The sequence below is a fragment of the Lates calcarifer genome, linkage group LG4, assembly GCF_001640805.2.
Source record: "Lates calcarifer isolate ASB-BC8 linkage group LG4, TLL_Latcal_v3, whole genome shotgun sequence".
Classification (NCBI taxonomy): Eukaryota; Metazoa; Chordata; class Actinopteri; family Centropomidae; genus Lates; species Lates calcarifer.
This window is the reverse complement of record NC_066836.1, coordinates 12,284,893-12,312,017: the sequence shown is the minus strand read 5'-3', so window position 1 is coordinate 12,312,017 and position 27,125 is coordinate 12,284,893. Positions and strand designations below refer to the sequence as shown.

Sequence of the window (27,125 nt, the reverse complement as noted above, 5' to 3'; positions counted from 1 at the left end):
TTAAATTACAAGCATACTGACTTTTGAACATCTGCTGAGAGAGATTGCGGCACTGCAGACATGAATTAATTAAAATTGCCTGAACACAAAGACAAGCTATGGGAAGTCTAGTGAAGGAGGGGCACTGAAACGTAGCCAGCTGTGCTCTTTCAAATAGAATCATGCACACAAACCCCCACCACGGCTCGGGGGAGGGGGAAGTGGAGGGCATCTATGTTCCCAGGGTCCCAAGTTACCGAGTTCGATATCCTGGTAGGACACATTAACCCTCCTACTGTGTTAAGGCCACATTTGGCCTGTTTCAAGTTAAAATATTTCATGAATACTTTCCTTTTTTTTATTGGAACAAGGCTTTGAAACAGGTATATAAACTCAGCAACCCTAATCCCTCACCCATTTGATAAGTTCCCTCGAGTGTAGGCCTATTACGGGAGTGCTGGGGAACAGAACGCCCTTTGACGAGTTCCCACAACAGCTCATGTCATATTAAGCAAGTACAGAGCTGGAGAACACCTATTTCAGGTTCCCATAATGTGCTATATAGAGCTGGGGAACATAGGATGTTCAAAACATGGGACCTTTGGTCATGTTCCCTCTTCATACCATATATATCTGGGGAACATGGGACCTTGGACTCATAGTAACAATTCCAGTGTCACAAGATTGGATTAAAATGGTCTTCAAATTTTTTTCTTTTTTTTTTTTTGTGATAAACTATGTGTCCAAAAGTTTGAGGACACTTCTGACCAAAGGTTAACACATATGTTGTTGTGAAGTGAGACTGTTTTTCATAGTTTGGTCTTAGCATGTTAGCTCCGACAACTGCAAAAAGGCCCTAAAAACAAATGAGGGCTACCTGCTCAGATGTAGGCTACCTGCTCAGCAGCAAATTGATAATAGGCAAAGTTAGCAACTAACTGGTGAACATAGTAAAGCTACATATTTTCTGCAGGAGAGGGTAGAGAAGAGCAGAGCTAAAAGAAGAGTGAATATGGGACTTAGAATAATTAGGTGGAGGGAAGCATGACCACAAATAAATTCTAATATCTATATACACAACTGTTGATAATAGGTTCACCTATGGTGGCAATATTATTGTCAAGTTTACAGATTTCCGCTGCCTGCAAGAGGAGAAAAATAAGCAATCAATCATTTATATATGGGTGATACTCCAACTTTGTGGCAATAGCTTAGTTTCAATATGACATGCTCCTGTGCAAAAAGAATGGTCCAAATGGTTTTCCCAGTTTGGTGGGCAAGAACTTGACTGGCCTGCACAGCCCTGGCCTAAACCTCATCCAACACCTCTGGGATGAAACACAGACTGTGATCCAGGCCTGATATCCCAACATTAGTCTCCAACTTTGCTAATGGGAATGGGAGCAAATCCCTGCAGCCAATGTCCAAATGTTTGTAAAGAGTGGTCCCAGAGGACAGAGGCTGTTATAGCAGCATATTAATGCCCATGGTTTTCAAATGAGATGTTTAATGATGACATGAAAATGTGACGCTCAGGTGTCCACATACTTTTGACCATTTAATGTATTTTTAGACTCTACTCACTTCCTTCATTTTGGCTAATTCTGAAAGTGACAAAAATCTATACTCTGTCCTGGGGTCCACTATTTGCGACATATAAATGATGGATGAGACGTTGTCCTGGGCTTTGTTTTATTTTGGTGTTGGTAGAGTCACCTTACCCTCATACAGCCAGTCAGCAAGGCCATTGAAGACAACTCCCTCTTGGCCGGTGGAAACCAGGCGGATCGCTCGGCTCTCTATCGTTGTTTTGTAGTAGATGTTGTTTTCAAATATGAAGATCTGGGGGCGAGAAATGCAGAGCAGTGGCTATCATTAGTCTCTGTACCACTGCATGTAATCTGAAATGGTCATGTGCGTACTGCTCCACTGACTTTTTAATTTCCTGCTGTGCAAAGCTGGGCACATTTTCCCACAGCCTCTGCATCACATATTTTTCTATTTACAATACGAGCCCTTTCGCCAAACCCACTTGTAGCTCTTTTCACAACATGACTTTATCTTAATCCAGATAGAGACACAGCTACCCACTCAATGACACTTACAAGCTAATACAGTCTCAGTCAACACCTGCCTTAAGCACTGTATTAACGGATATTTGCCTCATTACGGTTTGAGCTGGATCCCTCTCCAAAGCAGTATGAAGCCATTTCTGTTGCTAATCAAGGCGCTGGAGCTGACTGAGGCCCCGCAGGCACAAACGCACACACACACACACACACACACACACACACACACACACACACACACACACACACACACATAATTGAAGGCATACACAAACACAAACACACCATTTTTCCCCCCAATGTTTATTGAGACATTACGCTGTCTTCTGGGGGTGGACGGTGCCTGAGCTAAACTGCAGGTTAGACAGCTGATTTAAGCCCTCAGCACCAACGATGGCATCGCCTGAAGGAATTAAGACACACCGCTGGCAGATGAGTGTGTGACACTTAAAAACCCTCTGTCAATCCACTCCAGTGTTTTCGCTGCTTCGCCCGGTGCCAGTACGAGGGAGATGAATGTTGGGATTGATTGGTATCTGAAGCTCTGGCTGTGTTTGGCGTGACTGGGCTGTCAGCTGAAACCTCTTCAGTTAAATCTAAGCCTCAAATCGCCACCACAAGAATCAAGAATCAAACAAAAAAACAAAAAGACAGAGAGAAAAGACGTGGCTCCTTTCATTCTGATCTATGGCTGCTGTTGAGAAAATCAAAGTTTTATATTGTGGGATCAACATCTGAGGAAAACAGATCAATGCAGGGCTGTGTAAAGCAAAGGAAGCTGGTGGCTGGCGAATGTTGCAAAACTGCCATGGGATGAAATGAAAATCATAGGCAGCTTTCAAAGAGTTGCATAAAAATTGAATTCTCAGTATTTTAATTATTATGAGTTATACCTTGGCAAAAGCTGCCTCACAACTCAACAGTAAAACCTTGATTCAGCTCCACTATGTATTAAAATCAAGTGATTATAACATGTATAAAGTCTCCAGGTTTAAAGGACTCATTGTCAGCAGAGAACCCATTACAGCTCTTCATCGTAAATGATCATGAATGGCCTCTGAAAAGTGAAATTATTTAGAAAGTAGGTGGCAATCTCTTGACTTATAAATCTTCAAGCGATTCAGATGAGAGAAAAGAGAGAATAAGCAAAAGGCTAAAAAAGAGCCATTTCAAAAGGGTGGCGAGATCAAAGTAGCAACATCAAAGATACCTGTGGAGCTCGAACAGCAGGTTTCCTTATTTGTGTCTGAGCGCGTCTCCACGTGCATGTGTGTGTTTTTTTTTTTGTGAAAAATTTTCCAATTTTGTCAAACGATACGTTTCTCCCCTTCAAGTCCGCCCCTCTCTTCTTCCCCCTCCTCCTTTCTGTCAATATAACCTCTTCCTCAGGTGTGCGAGCTAGAGAGAGAGAGAGAGAGAGAGAGGGAGAGTGTGTGTGTGTGTGTGTGTGTGTGTGTGTGTGTGTGTGTGTTGACCCAGCCTCACTGATTGCTCTGTCACGGTAGAGTAATTGCTTGCAGTTTAATGAGGGGAGTGTGGCAGGATTCATCTCCCTTCTCCTCTCACTGTATATCCAATGCCTCACTGCACACAGCCATACTGTCACAAACACTCACACACACCTTTCTTTTTCTTTTTTCTTTTTTTTCCTTTTTTTTTTACGTGCTGATGAAACAGTTGATGATAAATTGCTCCAGTTCTGATCAACTTAATGGGAAATCATTTTACACACAAACCGTGAGCAAAGAAAGAAAACACGTCTGACACTGACAGGTCAGACAGAGACAAAAGACGAGCGCTCGTCTCAATTTTCTCATGTAACCTCTGGTGTTCATTAAATCAAACGCAGAGCTACAGTAACAGCAGTGGCGGAAGGAACAATCAGGTACACTGTTACCGTATGTAAATTAATCTGCTTTCTTCTCCTTGGAAAGCGAAGTCTCATCACACACTTGAAATGTTGTTATTTTCCACAGCAATGTATCTATAATTTAAGCAAATGATACGATAAGAGCAATTATGTAGGAAGAGAGAGCTTTGAAGTAATAGCTGATGCAATGCAGGATTGTTTGTTTGTCTAAGCGCAGCAGTCCAAACAGAAACTAATTTAAAGTCAACAAGGTAAAAAAAATAAAAAAATAAAAAAGTATTGGATTAGGGGAGCAAATAAACCAAAAGATTATCAGGTGCTTGGATCAATGGCACTTTTAAGCTTGTTAAAGGATAAGGCATATATTTTTCTTACTATCGACAAATCCCATGAAAAGACCAAAACATTAGTACTTTTCTTTTTTTAACTTCTAATACGTGGGGCATTCAAATCCCCAAACACACTGACTCCTACTGAAGGTGTATCTCTTTAAAAATGAGTCACAAATATTATTATTAGTATATATTTTTTGAAATTGCTAAACAGCTAGGCACTGTAGTTTTAAGCCAAACTTACTCAAACAGGAGTAAATTGTAGTAATAGTAGTAGTTTGTTGGGGACTATTTTCACCCGTGGATTAATACACATTTACTGCATTTGTGAGTATTTACAGAAGCAAGAGGGTGTATGTGTATGTGTATGTTTACTCAAAACAAATAAACTGCATCATGTTTACACAGGCAATTCGTAGCTACACTGGATAAATGTTTTGGTGCTTTGGATTTGTTGAAAATGAACACAAAATGAACAGCACATAAATTATCTTCAGAGCAAAACACACCATAAAGACCAACAAGTAAAGACTGACAGAAATAACAAAATACATAATTTGTAACTGCCCCTAAGAACAACAGCCCTATCCTATGGCCACTGAAGGTCGTCACTTGAATGTAAACACATGTTAATAATTGGCATTTGCTTAAACAACAGATGCTGTCATTTGTCTCGGGAGGAAAAAGTATCAGATGAAATATGCAATTCAGTGACCAACATTCAGAACAGAGAACTGAAACCTTCTATTGCTCCCAAACTGACTGACATGACCTTTAATACGTGGGCTTTAAAGTTATTAATGTTTCCTGTTTCAGGTTGTAGTTTAAATGCATCAGAAAGGTTCTAAACAGAACAGTAAAACATCTTCATGTTTAACTTCTAATCAGTAGCAAAGTTACTTCTTTTTCATCTCGGGCTCACAACATGTGAACATACAGTGCTTGAACTTAACATGGTCAAAAGAATTACTGATACGCCTACGCCACGTAACCAACCCTCTCTGAGGTTAATAAAAGACTTATATTGAGTTTACCAAAAATAGCTCCCTCTACTGCTGCTGTTTAATTTACAACAGCTTGCATTCCTGTTCATAGTCTTCCTGCACAGCTCGTTACAAGTACAGTCGAGGATGAAGGTTTGAAAATAAACACATATAAGCAACTTTTTGAATGGAAAGAAGCCATTTTTAACTGGTGAATTCAAGGACTTCAGATAAATTGTTTGTCAGTCTTTCTGCAGTCTTTTAGCTTTTCATAGCAACAAACATTTTATATCACTATACCAGTGTACAATGCAAAAAATAATGACAATGTGACAATGCCACATTGAACTGCAGTGAAACCAAATTTAAGATGTAAATTTTATTTGCACAATTGGCCAAACTGTCTCCTATCAACTGGTCCGCTCTACAAAATCTCCAAATGTCTCCAAATGTGGCTGATCTCACACACACACACACACACACACACACACACACACACACACACACACACACACACACACACACACACACACACACACACACACAAGACAGTGCCATGTGTTTGCTCCCCCACAGAAACCCCAGACTGTCCAAGCCACGGGTTGTGCAACTGAGATGCCATCTGCCACTGAGGCTCTCACCAGCTCATGTGTTGTCATGAAGTCACAAAATTAAAAATGATTTTGGCTTCCTGGTGTCATTGACAGAGGTCAAAGCAAAGAAAGTTCACTGTAGGACTCTTAATATGGTCATTACAGTGTAGATAAACCTCTCATTGCCACAAGATTTGTCCACTCCACTGTGACAAACCATAAATCACAGCTGAGCCTGCCCTGCGATGCCAGGCTGATTTAGACAGATGTCCACCAGTGTGCCAGAATTCTGTGAGTGTAATCTTGAGAGTATGGCCTCCTTACCAGCTGCTGGCCCCGGGGCCCCCATCCAGCAAACTGCAGGGCAGCTTCATGCACCTCAGGGGGGTTCAGAGGCCAAGTTTCCCTGCGGAGACAACACATCAAAGAATCAATGCAGCATTTGTCTGTACGTACACAACATGCACAACGCGTGTGTATAACTGAATACAAATGCACAGTCGGAGCAAGGAAGTCAAGTGTTTTTTGGATGGTTCCCTCACTGTAGGCTTCATCAATCATCCACATCCTTTTTTTAGCACACGCTGACTATGCTTGGCTCACTGCAAATACAGAGCAGTGGGGAAATAAGCAGACGTAGATGGATGAAAGGCTAAAAACAGGCCAGGCTGAATGCAGCGCACAAAACTAAATTGAACTTAAATGCATTCCCATAACGTGGCATGCTAAAGCAAGGTAAATGGGGCTGACGTCAGTGGACTTTCCACATGAGGTCAGGCTGAGGGCATATTGTCCTGTCAGAGGTCTGTGAGAGGAAGAGGACAGTCAGGGGACCGCAAGACGGCAGACAATAAAAGAAGACAGAACGGAGGTGAGTCTTACTGTGCCACGAGGCTGTAAATAATGTACTTGGCCACATAGGAGTGTTGGTAGATCTGTGGAAACAAACAGCGTCACAGTCAAAGAGGGACAACGTCTGGAAAAATGATATGGTGTGCGGAGGAACTCAGAGGGCTTCTCACCGGTTTTACTTCAAAGGCAAACAACACATGCTGCATGTCTGGAGATACTTGGTACTTGGTGGCTCTGGATCTGTCCTGGATGGGATCAGAAACACACACTCACAGCAGTAAGACATCCAGTGTGGTAGCAGTCGAGAGCACACTTACAGCTTTTGAAGTAAACTGTAGGCAAGATGATACTCACAAACAACAGCTTCGGCACAATAACGGTTTTCTCCTTTGTGTCAGCATTAAGCTTGACAACATCTCCCTCCCTCGTCTGATACATCAGCTCATTGTCTGTAAATAGTGAATAAAAAATAACAATCAGGGAAGGAGATGATAGAAACTGCACCAGGATACAGTTTCTACTTTTTACAGTGTTTCTTAAATCTAGAATAAGCGAGGCCTGAATTCATAGGGAAAACATATTATTGTTCATTTGGAGTAGCATTTCTGGCAACCTGATGAATGTACGTCCAATATTTGCTTATTATCTATTTACTTAACTGCCCTCTGCCAGCTCCCCGGGGGGAACATCTGGCTCCCTGGCAGCTACATGCTCCATTATGTTCACCTGCTACTTGCTAACTTTGTCAGTCTGGCTTTATCTTGGATTCCTCACTTACATGATCAAAACATCTCCCACTGGAAGACAGCCTTAATAAAGGCAGAGTATGTGATATGTCCACACTAGCACTCAGCGCAGGGTGTCTGCCCCGTGGATTGCAATAATGGCTCTGTCCTTGTCATCCTGCTCCGCAGATTACAAAACCATTTCATCTTTTATGAGAAGCTCCCATTAAATGCCAGAATGACTTTCTCTGATTACCTTAGCACTGAAATGCCAGAGTTTGGAAAATCAAGGTACAAGATTTAACTCTGTTTTGCATCTCCTGCTATCATTTAAAGCTTAAAGGTTAAAGCATTTAAACCTCAGGGGGTGCGGACTGATTTTCTCTGAAATATTTCGTATTTGTTGCCTTGTAAAACATGAGCATTCAGAGAGAGAAATGGAAATCAACTGCTCAACAAATTAGAGATTAGAGATTAGATTAGAGCCTTTAAGAAACAATAAGAAAACATAACATAGACATAGAAGAATAAAATAAAATAAACAAATATATATATACATACAATATGTGCAATATATGTACAAGAGCAGCATGTCAGATTTTTATTGCACCGGTTTGGGTTGTAAAGTCTTATCTGTACTGTGAAGTGATTTGTGGGATGAGACCAATGAGACTGGTAAAGTCCCTGGCTCAGGCCATGACACGACAGCCAAACTAATTTGGTGACACCTGTTTGTGATGGTGGAAATTTTCATCCTGCAGGGTAGCACAGTCCTGTTTGGCTTTATCGCCAATTTTTAGTGACAAGGGACAAACAAGAGTTGATGATGTTAGTGCATATTGAGTCTAGGATGGGAAGTGTAATTAAGCCAAATCAATTTCATAAGAGGATCTGAGCTGGGAGCCATAAAGAGTGGCAGTGGTGAGTCAGTTGCCAGTGTCTGTGCTTTTGTTTCATGGGGAGATTTAGCCACAGATGCGCCTTGTTGATAGGTTGTTGGGCAATATTATATTCTGTTATATCTTTAAAAAATATGAATGTGTCAGACAAACGGCAGCAACTCTTTGTTGTAGAGATCAGTCTGAAGGTCGAATCCTTTGTCTTTGGATTTGAATCTGTGTGAGAAACTCAGAGGTGAGTCCAAAGACTACAGAGGCAAGCGGTGATCAAAGAGCAATGGGGATCAATTACGTACTGCTGTGAATGAGGCCCACAAAATATTGATGAGGACTACTGAAGTGTGAAGTTGTCCCATTGGGTTTCTTATCAGAAGGTCATTAGCACCAAATGGGAGCTGATTGCATTAACTTAACTGACAAGATGCAATGTCACACAATTGATTGCCGGGGTTTCATCAGGTGCTGAGGACGTTTTCATCATGGCCACGAGTGAAGGGCACCGAAACACAGGAACTTAACTAATTATATGTTAATAAGCCGGTAATGTAAGTAATCAGGGGAACAGTCTGCGCCGTGGAACAAAAGGACAGATGTAAGGTCGTAATGTGTCTGTCAGCACAAGCAGGAGGTGTGGGTTTGCATATGTACAGGTGATAATATACATTCATTGTGTATTTTGAACATATGCATGCAAGACACCAGGTGTAGTCATGCATAAGGTGTTGGCACATGAATGTGAGAGCCTGCCTGTTGAACCATCTGATTTCAGAGAGGCAGTTTAAACTTTTCTACACTTTTCTAGTTACTTTTGCCTTGAAACATGACAAAAACTTTTTGATAGTGCAACTAACAACTACAGACTGTACATCTGGCACTTTTCTCCTAAAAGCTACAAAGTGGTGCAACATAACATTTTAAAACCTCGTTTACAATATAAAAATTAGATGCTTCAAATGTGAAAAAAGAACTTGAATCTGGACACAGAAACTTTGTAGGCTAGCTTTTTGTAGTTCAAACCAGAAGGAAATTAATTACTAAATAAACCCATATAAAATGTGTGTTATATACAGTAGTATGTAATAGATTATCCATCATGTTTGTTTCACCAGATTTCAGATGACCAGCTGCCATCTATCTAACCAAGGATGAACATATAGCCCAAGTTGAAAGTTCATTTTCAACCTTGGAAACAGTAGGTTGGCAATAATTTCTTTGTTCAAAGTTACTATTTTTTTCTGGAGCTTTTTCTTGTTCAGTTTGTCCTGAGCAAAGACTGTGAGATGTGGTTAAAAGCTCCAAAAAAAGCTACTAAGAGATCAGTGGGTTAAGATGTTTTTCTTTAAAAAAAAAAACCCCACACACACACACACACTCAAATGACTAACAAATGACAAAAAGCACCTGATCAAAATGGCTACTCTATATACTTTATATGTAAACTCTGAGAACCCCAAAATCTACCTCTATGTCAAATCCAGATGTTAGGATGTCTGCTGTATACACCATTTTCCACACTATTGTGAAAATCACCAAAAATTCAGATGATTTATTAACTTTTTAGTTTATCAAATTTCTTTTCAGTGAGTCACAAACTGTTCACTCACATCTTTAATTTTCATTTTTTTCTTCTCTATTATCTGGATAAAGTACTTTCTAAACTACACCAATACTTATAAAGCTGCTTCAGCTGCTTCCTCAGCTCTGCACGTTGGATCCTGTCACAACCAGACCAAACATCAGTGTTACCCTTGGCTGGCTCAAGGCATCCCTGATACTTTAGAAGCAAACAGAATAATTAATATCCCTTGATAAAAAATATAGGTGACAATGACTTGTTGTTCATCTGTCCTAGTTGTACAATACATGGTAAAATCTCATAATCCATCTAACAATGAAGTCTCACTGATTGAGTTTCTCTTGCAGACGCTGAAAATGATCATTAGTGCTTCCTGTTGAACACCAGAGGGCACTGAGTCAGCCAATCCAACAAGCTCAGCAAACAGCTTCCTGCTGGCTACCTTGTCAAGGTTACAGAGGCCACAGCAAACCCATCCTACTGTACATCTGTTCAGTTTACACCATCTTCCTGTACACCTCCAACACACAGGGCTGAATTAGTAGTGCGTACTAAATGAGCTAGAAAACGGGTGTGTTTGTTTTCTCTGCAGACAGAAAAAAAAATTATAGCTAAAATGAATTTATGCAGATCTATACAATATAACATCTGTGTCTTTTGAAAAGAGGATCATAGTCATTGTAGAGCTGTGATTGTTGTTTTTACACTTGTGATGTTTTTTAAGAGGGATAGAGATGAACTAAAAGTCAAAGATCTCTGTGTGCACAGTTCAGTTCCATTGGCTATAGAAAAAAGGCAGGTTTAATGATCTCCCTGCAGAGAAAAGGCTTTGCATGTTATGTGATTTAAGTGAGACTGAAGACAAAGTGACTTTCATCCTTTATTGCTCATTTTCCTACAACGTCACATTTCTTTTCTTAGTTAAATCCTGTAACTACAGTACAGAGTCCAGTCGCCAATTTAGTCCAATTTATCCTTAGATATCGAATATGTGCACATTAACTCTAACAGAACTATTTTCACGTGCTGTGTACTGCTTAAATGGAATGAACTGCAACAGCTTCAAGACAGATTCTTTCCCATGGAGATTTTAAAGCTTTATTACCTGATATTTTTACACTGACACTTTTTTCTGTTTTGTTGCTTGACTGTTGATGAGTTCTTCTGGTTGAATGATTAGAAAAATAACTTCTTGTGTTTCTTCACATAGTTGTGTTCTAAGATGGGAATTGTTTTTGTGGCAGATTTTGTTTCTAGAGAATTAGAGAGGAGACAAGGTTCTTTGTTTGCAACGTGTAATGTTATATATCAGTTATAAGTCATGTTCTTTTCTGATGAATATTGTTTCACCACTGCATCACATTTTGGTGTCTTCTCAGTCTATATGGGTGGTGCACTTGTATGCGCATTACACAATTACAACTGCTACCGTTACTGTGTGGAAAACTAAGAAAATACTTAAGATTTTAATAACAATGACACAGTTGTATGCAAAAGTTTGGGCACCCCCCCAATTCCATATTTTGCTGAAGTGGACAGAAGTAAAAACAGCCCCTGTGGTAAACAGATATAAAACCCAGAAGTGTTCTTTTCACAGGACACTTCTTTTTTTTTGTCCAAACACACCTTTGTGACTGTGATTAACTTCATCTGTCCACAGCATTTATTTCCAAAATGACTCTGGATTGTCCAGATGTTGCCTTGCATACTTCAGACGCTGACTTTAGCAATGAGGCCGCAGACAAGGCTCCATGTAAACGCTGTTTGTGCATCGACTCTGCGCAGCTGAACGGTGCACCACCACTCCTACGTCAGCTCAAGTTTCTCGCGGCTCCTCTGCAGTCAGACGTGCAGTTTTATCTGACAACTTTGTTTTGACTTCCAGATCTTGTCTTGACTTTCACGGTTCCCCTTTACAGCTATTTCTTCATGACATTTCGGACAGTGGAAATTTCATGCTGGAAGCACTTTGATATCTTTTTATAGCCTCCCCCTGCTTTGTAGGCATCAATTAGCCTCACTTCACATCTTCAGTCAGTTGCTTAGAGGAGCCTGTGGTTGTTAAGTGTTACCAAAAGGCTTCAGAGTCAGAGAATTTATCATCGGCTGAATCCCTAATGACGATTCTTGATCTGGTTTACAAGTCCTGATGGGTCAATTAAGGCCTAATAAGTTAAGACTTTACAAATGAGTAGTCGGGTGCCCAAACTTTTACAAACGCCACAATTACTATTTTTAGAGTTCTAAGACATTTTTAATGTCTTTTTGCTGCGGGGTGTGTGTTTATTTCCTCCGGCAGAGCCGAGACGTCTGCAAACAGCTGTATATTTAAAGTTATGTACAACAGCGACGCCTGTCACATAATGTGTCTGAATGCGTTTTGTGTTTTTGACATGAGAGTTAGATCCTAAATGTCAAAGACAAACTATTCACTCACCACTGAGCCATTTGGCGTCTGGGTCGTGGATCCGAAGGTCTGGACCGAAGACATCCTCTACAGTCACTTTCTTCTTAAGGGCAAGGCTGTCATCTTCACCTGTCGAGTGTGTCCGCAAAAAAGATAAATAAACAGGGCATAAATTAAATATGATTTACAGAAGCTCACATGTTTATTCATTCATGTCTTCAAGACGCTGTCCTTCAGTCTTCAAGCAAGTAAGTTTACTAGTTTACAAAAAAAAATTGAAGAAACTCTTTTGACTTTTTTGTCTGTAAGTTGCTTTGCTCAGGGGGGCCACAGCCTCAAACCAGAGACTGTCACCGTCTCACTATAATACACTCTTTTTCTATCTCTATTCCCCACTATAGGTAGAGCAATTTGGAACAAGACACAAACAAGAAAGGGGCCCCTGGTATTGCTCTATTGATCTTAGAGCATCAGTTCACATCTGCCTTCTTCATTTTTCCAGCAGCGGGCGGGCAACTCCTTCCATCCCCAAAACTCAAAATGAGATCTGAAGCTGACAGCTCAACTGCAGGTGGAAGCAGACAACAGGGGAACACAAATGAGGATGTGAGGGAAAGAGGCGCAGCGAGCGTGTGAGGCCCTTTGACTGTCTCCTACCACACCTTTACTCAAGAAACAACCGTTAAGACGGGAGTTGTCACGACGGCTGACAGGCCCGGTCTTGGTGCACAAAACAGCGAGTTGACAGACTCTTCGGCAGGCTTCACACTGTGACTGAGTGGAGGGATCTGAGTGTGTAAATACCACGTCAGACGTTGTCAAGTGTTTATCGACTTGAAAAATCTGGGAAAATTGTCTTGTCTGGCAAGAAGCTGCGAAGTGAGGAGAGAAAGCTAATTTCCAACACGAGGCAAATGGTATCTCTGATGCTGTTCCAATCTGACAAATGGCTAGAGCTATTACTGTATAATCATCTCCATTAAACAGGCCTGAATGGCATTACACATTAAAAGGCCCATTACCTAGTGAGACCATGACCCTGCCTCTGTATGAAACCGGTGCACAATCACCAACCCGCAGAAACCATGGCATCTGTAAAACCTTGCCCCCATTGAAACAAGGTTATCAAATTAAAATAGCTGCCTGCTCTGCGAGAAAAAGATGAATCCCGCTGCCAAGAAAGAAAAGGGCCTCCATTCGAGGTGTGTTTGCAGTGCTGAATTTAAAGCTCAGCATGTGTGTAGGATATGTGTATACTGAGGCAGCAAACATCAAAACATCTGCACATTTTCCACCATTAAAATAATCACTTGAGAGGATTGTGCATCTTTGGCAGAGGCATGTGGTCTCTCAGCTTCATCTGATGTGTAAAATGTTTTTTGCTGTTCTCAATTTAAACTCAAGGCTGTGTAGAATACATGTTCGCTGAGGCAGAGAATGAGAGCAAGTGAGGGTGATTCAATACTGTGTGTGTTGTTACCACCACCGGGGGAAATCATGATTATTTATATCTCATTTGTTTGTCTGGTTTGTTACCAGAATGTCTCAAAAACTACAGTGAAATTTAATGGAACACTGGGTCATGTCATGAAAAATAAAAATGTTGGTAAGAATCCAGGAATTTCATTGTCTTTCTTTAAAAGGATGCATAATAAGGAATTTTCAAAAAGCTATTTTTCCATGAATCAAATGTGCAAAAATCTGGTAGCAGCATAATGTGAATGCTCAGATGCAAATGGTGAACACTCTGATTGCTAGCATATGTGTTTGTGAGTGTGTGTGTGTGTACTTTACATACTAGGAGTCAGCAGGATGACGGAGGTGACAATCAGGGAACAGATGATGAGGATGACCAGCAGGGCGATAGCTATCCCTTTCCAGTTCCTCTGAGGTGGAGCGCTGCCCACGAGGTCCTGAAAAACATACACACACACGCCAAAATATTACCTTTAATGCAGTAATAAATGAAATTATTTCACTCCTCTAGGCTTGATCTCAAAATGGATACACAGCGTTTTAGAGTTCATCTCATCATACACGAGACAGATGTATTTTGTGCTGTCACAGTCGGAGGCAGAGATTGGCCGGAGGACAGCTCCTTCGCTGTCACACAGACGCCGACAACTCAGCCACTTGTGTGCACTAACGCTGCATCCTCTGGCTGTTCCCTGCTGCTTGCATATGAAGAGTCCCTGCAGCTGCGCCTGATAGCTGGAGAGGAGCTACAGCTTCGACGCACACACAACAGGCAGAATAATGAGCCGCTCTCTTCACGCAGCCCAGCAGATGGTAGATGGCTAATCAGAGCTATTTGAAAACACGTAAACTGCAAAAATCCACAGGACATACAAAACAGAAGTGTGGGAGGCAACAATCAGATGGCCTTGAAAACTGCCCACTACTTGGAAAACACCCATCTTAAACTTTCTGATCTATAAGCCCTTTTGTCAGTGGTGACCGGCGTCATCCTCTATGCTGTAGTGTGCTGGGGCAGCAGAGTGAAGGCAGCTGATGCCAATAGACTCAACAAGTTCATCAGGAAAGCTGCTTCTGTCCTGGAAGTGGAACCAGAGTCACTGGCCGAGGTGGCAGAGAGGACTCCTCAGTATTATGGACAATGCCTCTCACCCTCTGCATGCCACAGTGGAGTCACACCGAAGCACCTTCAGTAGTAGACTGAGGCCACCAAGGAGCACCACAGGAAGTCTTTCCCTCCTGTGTCCATTAAACTCTATAACTCCTCCCCCTTCTGCAGGAAGAATATCTGATAGCCACACTACTGTTAATGTTATGACATGCAATATTACTAATATGGTTAACATAGTTTCATTCTTTATCATGTGTAATATCATTCACCATCATGTGAAATAGTACTTTACATATCATTCATCCACTAACAATGTTGTATGTTAAATCTGTTGTTTATATATTGTGTAAATATTGGTACGTATATTTTTTTATTTATCCTATTTTATTCTATTCTCTTTTTTTCACGTATATTTAACTGTTCCTTTATTGTTTTGGAGCTATGTCTGGCACAACAATTTCCTTTGGGATTAATAATGTTCTATCTTATCTTTTAGGGTTTCACTGTGCAGTTTCTCTGACATATACACACAAACACACACCACAGACTGTTTTCTTGAATAAAATCCAGGCTGTCTGTCTCTCTCTTCCTTTACTTCTAGGCTTGTGGTCATATTGTTGTTTTCAGGGCACGTGAGTGCCACTACAGATGTTCCAGGACAGTGGATCCTTATGTCTTTTCTCTGAACGCCACGGCCCTGACACGTGAACTAAAGTACCCTTTCTTCAGCACCACCTGTTCTTCATTTGAACTGGTTATCAAATTTATGATATTCAAAACTATTAATTTGTTTCCTCATAATTAAACTGTAAATGTTCAGTTCAGTCTATATTAACTTTATACATTATAACTTATCTGTGCTTGTAGCTAACTGTTCAGCCCATTTGTTCTTTCAACTTCAAAAATGTATCCATTACTTCTTTGTCGCCATGACAGCTATTGCAGCTCTTTATCAATTACTTTGACTTAACTATTCAATTCACTACTTCCAGCTATTTCAATATTTTATCCAATACATTTATCCATTACATTTACAATTATCTAAACGGTTAATTCATTATTTTAGCTACCTGTTTCAATTATTTATTTATTACAGTTTAGACATTACAGTTTATTGAGTACTTGGATATCATTTTTCCGGATCATAATTTCTATTTTTTCAAATTAGTTGAGTCACTCTACAATTTTCCCACGTACTTCCTGTTAACTGCAGGAGTACAACCTGTGTACCCCTGGTTGGGATTCACCAGCACTCTGATACCTTTTTATGAATTAATGAAATCTGCCCTTATAGGGGGTTGAAGGGGTTAAGTTGAAAACTCAGTGTTTAGGTGTCAGATGTCATCCCCATCTAATTAATTGTCTCAGACTGTGTGCGTGCGAGGACAGACACACACATATGTGCATTAATCTCTCTGGTCACAGTCAGTGAGGAAACTGAGCAGCTCCAGCCACCCGTATCAGTCCAGCTGTTGATATCCTTGTTCCCAATTAGGTCGATACAGTGTGCAGCAGCTCAGTGAACCATCTACAAGTTAATGAGGGGTGCGTGTACGAGTGTATACGAGTATGCACGCGCGCGTACATGTGAGAGCGGTTCAATCTTTGGGCACAGACGATGAGTATTATATCTTTAAAGACTTCAAATCGCTGAATCCCAAGTTGCTTTCCATTCAAAATATTTCAAGTGTACCTGTGTGTGTGTGTGTGTGTCTCTGTACCTGCAGGTGTGTACATTTACATTACCTGTGTACTTACTGTCTCAGCACAGTTTGTCTCATAACAAAGCAAATCAATACTGTAGGCAGTGAGTACACATAGAAAAACAGCAGGCACATCAATAAGCTGATTTATTGCTGCAGAGGTAAGGATTTTTGAGATAAGAAGTACGGACTCATGTACTGGAATCATAAGATATTAATCTCCCAGCATTATCATACTCTAATAGGAAAGACGCACTGTTGAAGCTGAGTTTGATATCAACAGTCACTTCAGACCTCTGACCCAGGCAGAAATAAAATAGTCAGATGCTTTGACAGACATGTAGATAACAGTCTTGTATCTGCTTGCTTGTTTTTTTGTGTGTATCTGGGCTGAAAAAGACAAACCATTTACTGTGGTAAATACATCCCAGTCCAATATCCATTTCAGTGCAGCCTGTACCTGACTGAGAGGTACAGATCTATAAATGTGACAGCTGGATTTATGCCACATAACAGAGGAAAAGTATCTCTCAGCACTCTGATGCCAGCCTAGAAGGCAAGTGAGTAAATATTTAGTTCCAGTCCCCAACCACCCATCCACCCTAAATCCAGCATACTTGTTGTGTCGGGGCACAAGAGGCACAAGGTAAGATTATTTCAGACAGCCTGCTTTTTGAATCTTAAATACATCTCCCACAGGCCCTGTGGGCTAATTCAGGCTGCGGGAATGTAGGATGCAGACGACTTGACGAGCACTAGCAGCTTCCCTCTTGTGCTTCGGCATTTCTGTAGACACCCAATTATTCAATCAGAGGCCAGGGAGCTTTTCCACAATTCAAATCAATAAACAGTCAAATAGTGTTGAACCTTTGCCTTTCGCAAAATCCTCAATAAACGGGCATCTAGTTGAAATGAATACAACTATTAACCTTCACTGTCAGTATGCCTGGATACATAACACCGACTCCAGACGGATGTGATCGATGTTTATCATACTTCCGGTGACAACCTGAGCAGCAGCCAACAGAGTCGTCAGAACATCTGTCAGTGTTATGTAAACCACCCGATCAATTAACAAGAGCTAAAGCCAAGCATCAGGAGTTTGTTTCTGGTGTGTTGGGCCTTTCAAATAAGCTATGAAAATACAAAAATAATACACTGAAACTCACTTATGTTAATTACCTATGTGCCCAAATTCATTTCTGGTGCTACATGGACACGTTTCCAACTAAAAGAAGTCAAAGATAGAAACGTAGGAAGAAAACGGTCCTTTAAGTAACACTGCTTCAAATCTCCAGGGAGCTTTGAGAATAGTTTTCATGTTCACAAGTAAAAAAGGCTCTATATTTGGATTATTCACTGACCCTTTCACTGCTAAATCACACAGTCTGAGACCCCCCATTAGTGGCAGATAGAAATGGTTGAACTGTCTAAAGCATGAAAAACCAATTTGAGGGAAGGGACCACAGAGTTTTGGAAGCGTGTGCCCACGGAGAAATAAAATAAATATATTAGGCTGTCTTTATTGACAGGCTTTGGCCACTGGTTAAACCTTCTTATACAACTAGTAACTACCAAGTATATATGTATTATTAATTAATTCCTTTATAGTCATTCTTGTTGAAGACACCACCGCTACAACATTTTTTAAACCCAAAAGTAGCACCATGTATTTAAAAGCAGTGCTGTTCTCTCATAAAATCCACTGTTATTAAAGTGTCTTAGCTCTGATTGCTTCATCCCTGCAGTATGCTTTATCCCTGTGTGAAATGTGGAACATTTCACCCACCTACTCAACCAGAAATGAACAGACAGCTGCAAAGTCAGGTTGAATTCACTCTCATAAAATGTATGAAAATTATCAACACCTCCTTTGTTTCCAGCAAATGAAAACCCTGAAGAGACGTACTGCACTGCACAAAGCCTAACTTCTGATGTGATTTACCTCATGTTGAGTGTGTAAGTATATAACAAACTGTGCGGCTGTAATACTTGAGCATTCTCTGTGCGTTGACCTTTCTAAAGAGCTCTTAACAAGGCAAAAAGTGCGTCTGAGTGCAAGAGGATGTCTCGACCTTTGGCAGCGTTTTCAGACGTGGTGAGACATTACTGGCTGTCTGCATTAAGCCATCTCCCTCTGTAAGTCTGTGTGAAGAGCAGGCATGCATGCCTCACGGCTGATAACAATAAAAGCTGCATCAATAAATGAGAGCTGCAGCCATTTTCACCCCCCTCTCCACAGACACCACATCTAAACAAACCCTGTGCGTTTCGGGGCTGACAACTCTAAAGGGTAGAAAATCCCATGAGGGGAAACAACAACATTTTTTTCAATCCATTTGCTACTATTTTCCATTCTATTTCGAGACAAAGGGGCTAAAAGAATAAAGCGTCTTTTAAGGTCAAGCTTCCTTTACTCCCCCCCCCACCCCACTCTCTCTCTCTCTCTCTCTCTCTAATCCTCTCTGCCTCCCACTTTCCCTTTGTCTAACCATCTCTTTGTCTCTCTGCTCGCTGCTGAAGTGTGAAATGGATCTTTCCTGATCTCTGAGCACCTGGTTTCCAAGGGAACCAAGACAGTCATTTGAGTCAAATTTGCAGTGAAGATGGTGCTGGCTGCTGTACAGTAGCAGCAGGGACTAATAATACTGCTGAGTGTTGTGTGGGAAATTTGCTCTAGGGGTGGGGTGGAGGGGGGGTGGGTCTCAAGAAATTAAGTCGGGACTATGGAAAACAAGACACTCTCAAATATGAGGCGGGGGACATACAGACATTTGAAACGCAAACGCAAACTTCAGCTATCTAAAGACACCGGACACTTGACACACGATATATCACTCGCAGTCGTTGTTTGGGAGCAGTCAAACTGGAGAGTGAAGCAGTATAGCCTTTGGGCATAGGGGTAAACTTTTCCTCTGGAACAGCATCAATAAATCATGGGCATTCATGAGTGAGATTAAGAATTCATGCCAACTGGCTTTTGGTTCATAGATAGCAGAGCCTGTCTCTGTTTATCCAGCCTGTCTTTGTCCACTTTGGAAAATGTGGAGTGTGTGGGCTACACTCAACTGAGGTGAGACAAAGAAAAACGAAATGCTGTTTAGATGAGATACTGTAACCTGCAGACATATTTGTTGATAAGGGATCGTCTCTGACAAAGAGGAGGAAGCACAAAATTGGCAGTTAAAGCCATGCAACTGTAAAGCACATCACAGAGGTTTGACTAATGACTAACACAAGTAAAGTACTGTATGACAGCAAATGGGAGATAACAGCTCTGTAACATTTATCAAAGCCTCTTATCATAGTGGAGAAACTGAACAAGAGGGGAAAAGCGTTGAAGAAGAGAGCAGACAGAGTGTTGCTCATGTAAGGTGTAATTCGAGAATACACAAAGTTACATAAAAGCTCATCTTTGACTCAGCTCCATGGTGTTCTGTGCAGAGTAATAAGAGTAACGTGTAATCATTACTTGTAACACTGCGAAAAAGTTCAGTGTTTCATCACTGACTAACAAGTAGGTAAATTCTTTTGAGCTCTGATCTGATTATGAGCCAATGTGAAATCCAGAATAAGGGTCACACAATGATCTCTCCTAATTCAGCTTTTTGGATCATTTTTGCCACAAAAGGCACTGAGCTGCCTGTGTTCTTTACTACAGGATATTTCTCCAGACAAATATTCAACAGAGATGGTGAAAAGTCTTTTGGCAGGTGACAGACCCAAGCGAAAATTCATTGACAACAGTTATTTATATCAAATGAATCCTTAAACATGACTTTTAAAATCTGATCACCTACAGGGATGTCATAGATGTAATGTCTTGTTTTGGAGGGAAAAGTTATTGGTTTGTTTCTCTCACAAACATCATTTTTATTTGAAAATTGTTTCTCTGTTCCAATCACAATTTATCAAAGAGGAGAGGAGACAGAATAAAGAAACAAGGCAGGCTGATTGACAAGCTCCATTTTGTTTTTTTTCCCTTTGAATTTTTTTCTGATTTTCCAACAACAGTTGTGTTCTGCATGCTTCTTCACTTAAAGTTAGCCTACTGATGACTTCGGCCGTCCCCATCTGCGACATGACCCTCGGCTTGCACGGACCTGTTGAAATCCTCCCGATAAATGTGGATCTACAGTGCACTTTCCTTTTATCTCTGCTTTGGTCTCCACTATTCCTGTGGGAAATAGCTGGCTCTTTAACTGCTAAATTCCCCATTATGTTCAGCGGGTACTTGCTAACTTTGTATGTCTGCTGTTTTGTGCTGAGCGCAGTCAGTTTAGCAGAGGTTTATTAGCTGAAAACAGCTGCTGGAAACAACACTAATGACAGTGGTGAGAGTGAGTGAACCAAAACAGGCAAGTTGCAGCCATAAAACCAAAACAATGAGAGGAAAGTCATTAATGCTCCATAGAGCTGAGGGGAACTGCAGAGTCGGACAATAATTCTCTTTACATTGCACATAATCATTTGACCCAGCGTTAATATAAACTGACTGATTAGCAGCTTTAAACATGCTACTGTTAAAGGTATATAGCTACTTTGTTTAATGAATGGCAATAGTAGTGGTGGTGGTGGTGGTGGTGGTAGTAGTACTACTACCAGTAGCACCATTCACATACTGGTGAGGTAAGTGAGAAGAAGACAAGTGCATTATGTTGTTCTTTCACAACAAGTCAAAAATAATATTAAATGATTTAGACCACTGCCTTTCATGCCATTATCTGATTTCACCTGGGTGTAAATTATTCACCATCTGATGAAACGCTTTTCCTCCTCCATGGCTCAGACACGTAAATTCATCCAGCGTCGTCGGTATTCTGAATGTTGACAATCTTAATTAAATTACTCCCAGTCAGCGTGTCTCATTTAAAAATACCATAAGTACAGCAGCTGTCTTATTATCAGAATGGATACATTACTAGACTGGAGTGGGAAGTGTTCCAAGGGATCTCTATTCAATGCAGTATCTCTGAGAGTGTGTGTGTGTGTTTATATTTGGCTTTAAAAACCAGTGGGACCTGCCAATTTCCATATGCACCTGGACGCCTTTTAGTTTGAACATTTTATGTAATAAAGTGCACACACTGTACAAACAGCAAAAAAATATAGAAACACATACACACTGTACGTGTATAACAATGTACAACAAGTACAACATACATGTAACTGTAAAAATAGCTATCTGTGCACACCTGTGTTCTGCTATTATTTGCTAATTAGCACTAAACATGAAGTAAATATTGGACAAATTCTAATTTTGTGGTGCTAGATGAAAAGTCAGGGATCACCAAAGTCGTTACAGTCGTTACATCCGTCTAATTTTACTGCTATCCAGTAGTTTTCAAGAGCTTTCACCAAACATCCAAAACTGTCAACATCATCGCACCAGAGCTAAACACATGCATACACATACAAGACAAATATATACAAGCTAATGGTATGATTAAGAAAAAAAACATGGCAGCTGAAAATTCTCTGCTTGAAATTAATGTGCTGATTTCAGAGAAGCCAGGAATAATACAGTAATTACAGCAGAGAGACAGCAACAACAATTATCACAGAGCAATATAGAAAATAATTTAATAACAACACTGCTCTGTCTTTTTCTGTTCTGGCATTTGAACAAAATGATTCCCAAAGTCTGTTGCTCATTTAGGCAGCGACACCGTCCTCCAGCACTTCGCAGCAGGTGGGGTGAAGAGTTTATTTTTCCCTCTGAAACAGAGGCGAGTTTGACAAACTGTGTAGTGACGCCATCACCGAGTCACTGGCATCAACAATGACCCCAAGAGACTGAGCGGTAGGACTGTAAAAATCAAACAAATGACTGTCTTCTTGAACATTATCTTTTTTGGCAGCTCCAAATTTTCCATCTGTAATGTTACTCCCAACAAATAAAACCAGTGCAAAGCAGCTTAGTGTATTTGCTTAAGAGCAACTACAGAGGCTTTGTGTGTTTCTATAATTGAAAGTGTAAAGATTTCCTTGGTGACCCTCCCTGAAGTTAATTGTTTGAAAGAATCCACAATACAGATGGGGAGGAAATCCAACCCAATCTGCGTAGAATAAATAAATATTTAAGCGTATGCTTCAGAGATTAGAAGTGAGAAGCTGCGAGAAAAGATCCATGTGTGGGAAATGTGACTTTTTGTCTGGTTTCTGAATTATTATTATTATTATTTTTTTTTTGTGTGTGTGGCATCTCATTGGTCTGTGTAAGAATTAACAACATGTCGCACTGAGTAAGTGAAACTGGGATGGAAATGAGGAGAGTAAAAATGAGGTGGTGTTAACTCCTGCTGACTCTACTGACAGGAAAAAGGGTAAGACTGTGGAAAAGAAGTGTTTTCTCTGAGGACGTGAATTTCTGCCTGCCTCTGGACAAAACTGCCACATTATCTTTTAATCATCAGAGGAACTGTAGCGCACAACAACATGACTGAAGTTACATCACTGAAGAATGGATCAGCTGGAAGTAACCCTCGCTGTTTTTCTTTCTTTCTTTCCACACTGAATGCTTCCCTCAAAACGTCCCTGAAAATTAAATCCATTCTGAGTTAAAGGAGAAATAAGAGACCTATTATCCTTTCAGAATAATTATGTGCATACCAAATGGATCTAGCATGATGAAAGTTTAGAGAGGGAAAAAAAATCCCCAAAACATTAAAATTGAATTTAATCACAGCTGAATTTTTTAGAACCTGGCTGTGCTGTAGGTGTACCTATCTCATCCATTTTATAACAGGTCTTTTTTATCCCGCATTAGTCACCTTTGTTGCCCACAGTCTGGATTTTGTTTTAAATGACAGCCCTGTTACCGCGACCCTGTTGGTGGAAACTGGATGCAGTAAAAGTGTTTTCTGACAATTGAACACAGAACAAGACAAAGACCTGACGTTGGAGAGCAGTGAGTACAGTGATGGTGGAGATATGATCATAAACAGCAAACTGAGAGCAGCAAAGCGCTGTGTGGCGGCAGTTTCTATGCACCTGTAAATGATCACAATCGGCAACAGTGTGAGGGGCTGTTTTCAGTGGCGACCAACAAAAGCTCAGCGATGGTGTATCAGAAAAAGAGGGAGATGCATTTCCTGAGCCTGTAATGACTTCTCTAATGAAGACAGCAGCCTTATAAATGGAGAATAAGATAACATTTTCCATCTACTTATTTACTTATATTTCAGATTAAAGCTCCATCCAAGTGCAACACATGGCCCGTATGCATTAAAACCTCCACCACCACCATCAGCAGCAGCAGTGTTGTTGTTGCAGTCCAGAGGACTGGAGTTCATATCTCAGATGAGCTTCTTAGCTACATGGTACTTCCTGTGCTATGATATCTTCATCTCTAAGCCTTTGTCTCTGCATCATTAAAGACTAGGCATGCAGGCTGGCGTTTGCATTTGAAACCGATATTACCAGTGAGCAAGGTCATTGTTGAAGCCAAGGCGTCAGTGACGGCCGGGGGGGGTAGGGTGTATATTTTCCATGCTCCCCCATACAACAGGAAATGGTGCAAACTGTGCATACTGAGGAGGAAGAAAGGATGTCGAGGCCGGTCACGTATGAACATCGCTTGGAGCAAATAAATCCTATCCTTCAATTCACTGAAGAAGGTGAAATGATAGCTGCATGTGTATATGTATTGTGCTGCGTTGCAGTGACGTGCATATGCGCATTTCACTCTGCGTGAGGCCGCATCTTTCAAGTCTGACATCCCATTTTCTCTCAAGAACTCACGCTTCCCTTTTTTGTCTTGATCTGAACATGGTTAAAGATCTGCCGTACTGCTGTCGGCGCTGCACTCCTGCTTTCATAAATGTATCAACAGGACGCTAAAATAAACTCTTTACGCTTGAAATATTCAAAGGTGCTGACTGCATTTGAGACACAAGAAACAGATCTTTGCACAGATGAGAAAAGATTTCACCAAGAAACAAGAAACGTGAAAATGCAAGTGAGGTTCTTACATTTTTTGCAGCTAAACCTCACCCACTTTGACAAATATCAAACTTAATTATATCCTGCCTGTGCAACAATTATGTTCGGCAGAGAGCCTTCACCTCAACTAATGAACCCTTTTTTGGATTCTCACATTTTCAGTGCAGCCTTTGAAAACACACTGCAAGAGCCAAATACTCAACTATCAACAGCTGTTACACAACTAAATGTCATGTGTTTATTTCCATGAAGCACCTTTCAACCTAAATTATGATATCAGTGCCAGGAGCTCAGTTATGTAAACCCACAAGTGGACTATGTGTCTACATGTTGTTACATCACTTCACAGTGTTCCCTGTGGCCTCATATAGAGCACAATTTAAACTCAATGAGTTGACAGAACAATACAGAGCAATTAACACCCACTCTTTGTCTTTCCCTCCTCCCTCCCTCGATTTCTCTCTTGCACACATTTGCTTTTTGGCTCTGCAAACTTTTCACTTTGGTTCAGGACCAGAAGTGAAGCCAGAACTCTTTAAAATGCACCACCACTGGGGCTGGAGACTCAAACTGTTCACACAACACTACACTGACTGTTATGGTATGGAGCCTACACCTGTGGGCTGAGGTTGCAATAGGAACTCATTAAATATTTAGAAAGAAGTCTAGAAGTTGTGTCTTGTTGTGTCTCATACGGTACATTCAAACTGCAGCGCTCGACCATTTCCAGACAGAAAATTCACGAGTGAGACAGAAACAGTGATTAAACCCTCAAAAAGGAAACATACAAGAGTTGTGGCAAACATTTTGCTTTATCTTGTTGTGTTACCATCATGGTTTATTCATTTTGGTTGATTCACAGGGATGCTTGTGAAAGATTAGTTCTGGCTCATAATGAACAACTGAGTATTTTCCACTGGTATTCTTTTTTGAGTTTGATATGAATCAAGTTCACAGTGGCACACACTGCCTCCAGGAATCGGCCATATGCCCACGCTCTCCAGCAGTGTCCGACAGTGACAACGGTTCTCACCTTCTCCCACCTACTCTGCTTTTTACAATGCCACCAAACAAACTAAGCGCCAGGTGAAAGCTTTACAACCATAAACAGTGTTAAGAAGAAAGTTTAGCTCAGTCTGAGCAGTGCAGGTGATCACTGAGACCCCCCCCCCCCCCCCCTCCTCACAGTATGCGCTCTCCTGCTGAAACCATTCAGTACTACGAACCCGTACAAACTTGACTCTGCTGATGCTCATACCAAACTGCAGCCTGTACACCAAAGAATGCCAATGAGACCGTTTGGGAGCTCTGGAACTGGCTGGATTTGTTCATGTAGCCTGTAGATATTACTCCTGCTGCCTGCGGACATCATTTAAGTCACACAACTTTTTGTGTCTGTTGGTGTTAATAATTACTTTGAATGTTGCTTTAAATATATATACTGTCCTGATACAAAATATACAGGAGTTGGGAGAGTTTTGTTTATCTATTGTAACAAAACACATCACCAGGAAAGCACATAATAAAGCATATAGTTTTATTTCCACTTGATACCAGTTCTGCAATCTCGGTGCCAAGACAAGTGAAACACCCAGTACTCGAAATACTCGAAATAGCCGGTACATTTGAAGGTGTGCACTCGGTGTATACAGAGGTAAGAAAAAATAAAATAGAAAAAAAAAAAAAAAAAAACTCGAACATCCTGGGTGAAAAATATCACACACATTAGGGAAACAGTTCGCCCGAAGTCCTACCTGATCCTGCTGCGGAACCGCTTTCACCGGCCCGTTCGCATCTTTCGCGGAAGTCATGACGGTAAATAAAGAGGAGAGGAAGAGGAGAGCGCGAGCGCCTGCGTCCGCCGCTGACAGGTGCAGTATAATGAAGCGGAGTGAGATGCGGAGAGACAGGGAGAGAGGGAGAGAGAGGGGGAGAGAGAGAGAGAGGGAGAGGCGTACAAAGCGTTCAAGGGTATCCAGTGATTTGCTAAAATAAAGAAGAGACCGTGGGTGCAGACAGAGGAGGGTACAGCGGCTGATGAGCAGGAAACTGTGGATCGCTGCGATGTGGGAGGTTCAGTTTACCTATGAGAGTGACAGTGGCATCATCCACAGCTCCCATTGCTCAACCCTATACCTGATTTTATTTCAAAGTCTTGAATTTGCGCAATTTATTCACTGAGACACTTTTCATCAGCGGATGGAGTAGATATCCTCTCAGCAGTGGAAAAAAAAAAACCACAAATGTCAGAGGAACTGCATACCAAATATCTGTTATCAAGTTATTTGTGGCCATCATTATCTTCAGAAAGATGTGAAACCACACAGATGATAATTTACAAAACTCAGCAGCTCCATGTGGTGTGCAAGTCCCCTCACACTCCTCTGCAGTCCAGTCTGAAACTGCAAGGCTCTACCATTTCATTTCTAAGCCATTTCTTCTTCTCCTCCACTGCCACAATATAAAAGGAGGGCTCAAGGTTTTGTCCTTCCACCTGGACCTATATTTAGTTTACCCGGCTCCACTGCTCGGCTCCGGGCTCGCAAGCAACTGATAATACGGAGACCTGTCAGTTTGGATCAGATCACTGTGGGCACTCATTACTG

At 41.1% G+C, this 27,125-nt stretch overlaps 1 protein-coding gene across 1 annotated transcript in view; it reads right to left on the bottom strand.

Annotated features, from left to right (window-relative positions):
• Positions 1–27,125, bottom strand: part of dpp6b (dipeptidyl-peptidase 6b) — a 60,376-nt gene that overhangs the window by 10,343 nt on the left and 22,908 nt on the right. Inside the window, exons 2-8 of the mRNA XM_018676598.2 lie at positions 14,084–14,198; positions 12,316–12,414; positions 7,033–7,127; positions 6,849–6,923; positions 6,709–6,761; positions 6,151–6,232; positions 1,701–1,821 (exon numbers count right to left, since the gene is read on the bottom strand). Coding sequence (XP_018532114.1) covers positions 1,701–1,821; positions 6,151–6,232; positions 6,709–6,761; positions 6,849–6,923; positions 7,033–7,127; positions 12,316–12,414; positions 14,084–14,198 — 640 coding nt within the window. The remainder of the gene's footprint in view (positions 1–1,700; positions 1,822–6,150; positions 6,233–6,708; positions 6,762–6,848; positions 6,924–7,032; positions 7,128–12,315; positions 12,415–14,083; positions 14,199–27,125) is intronic.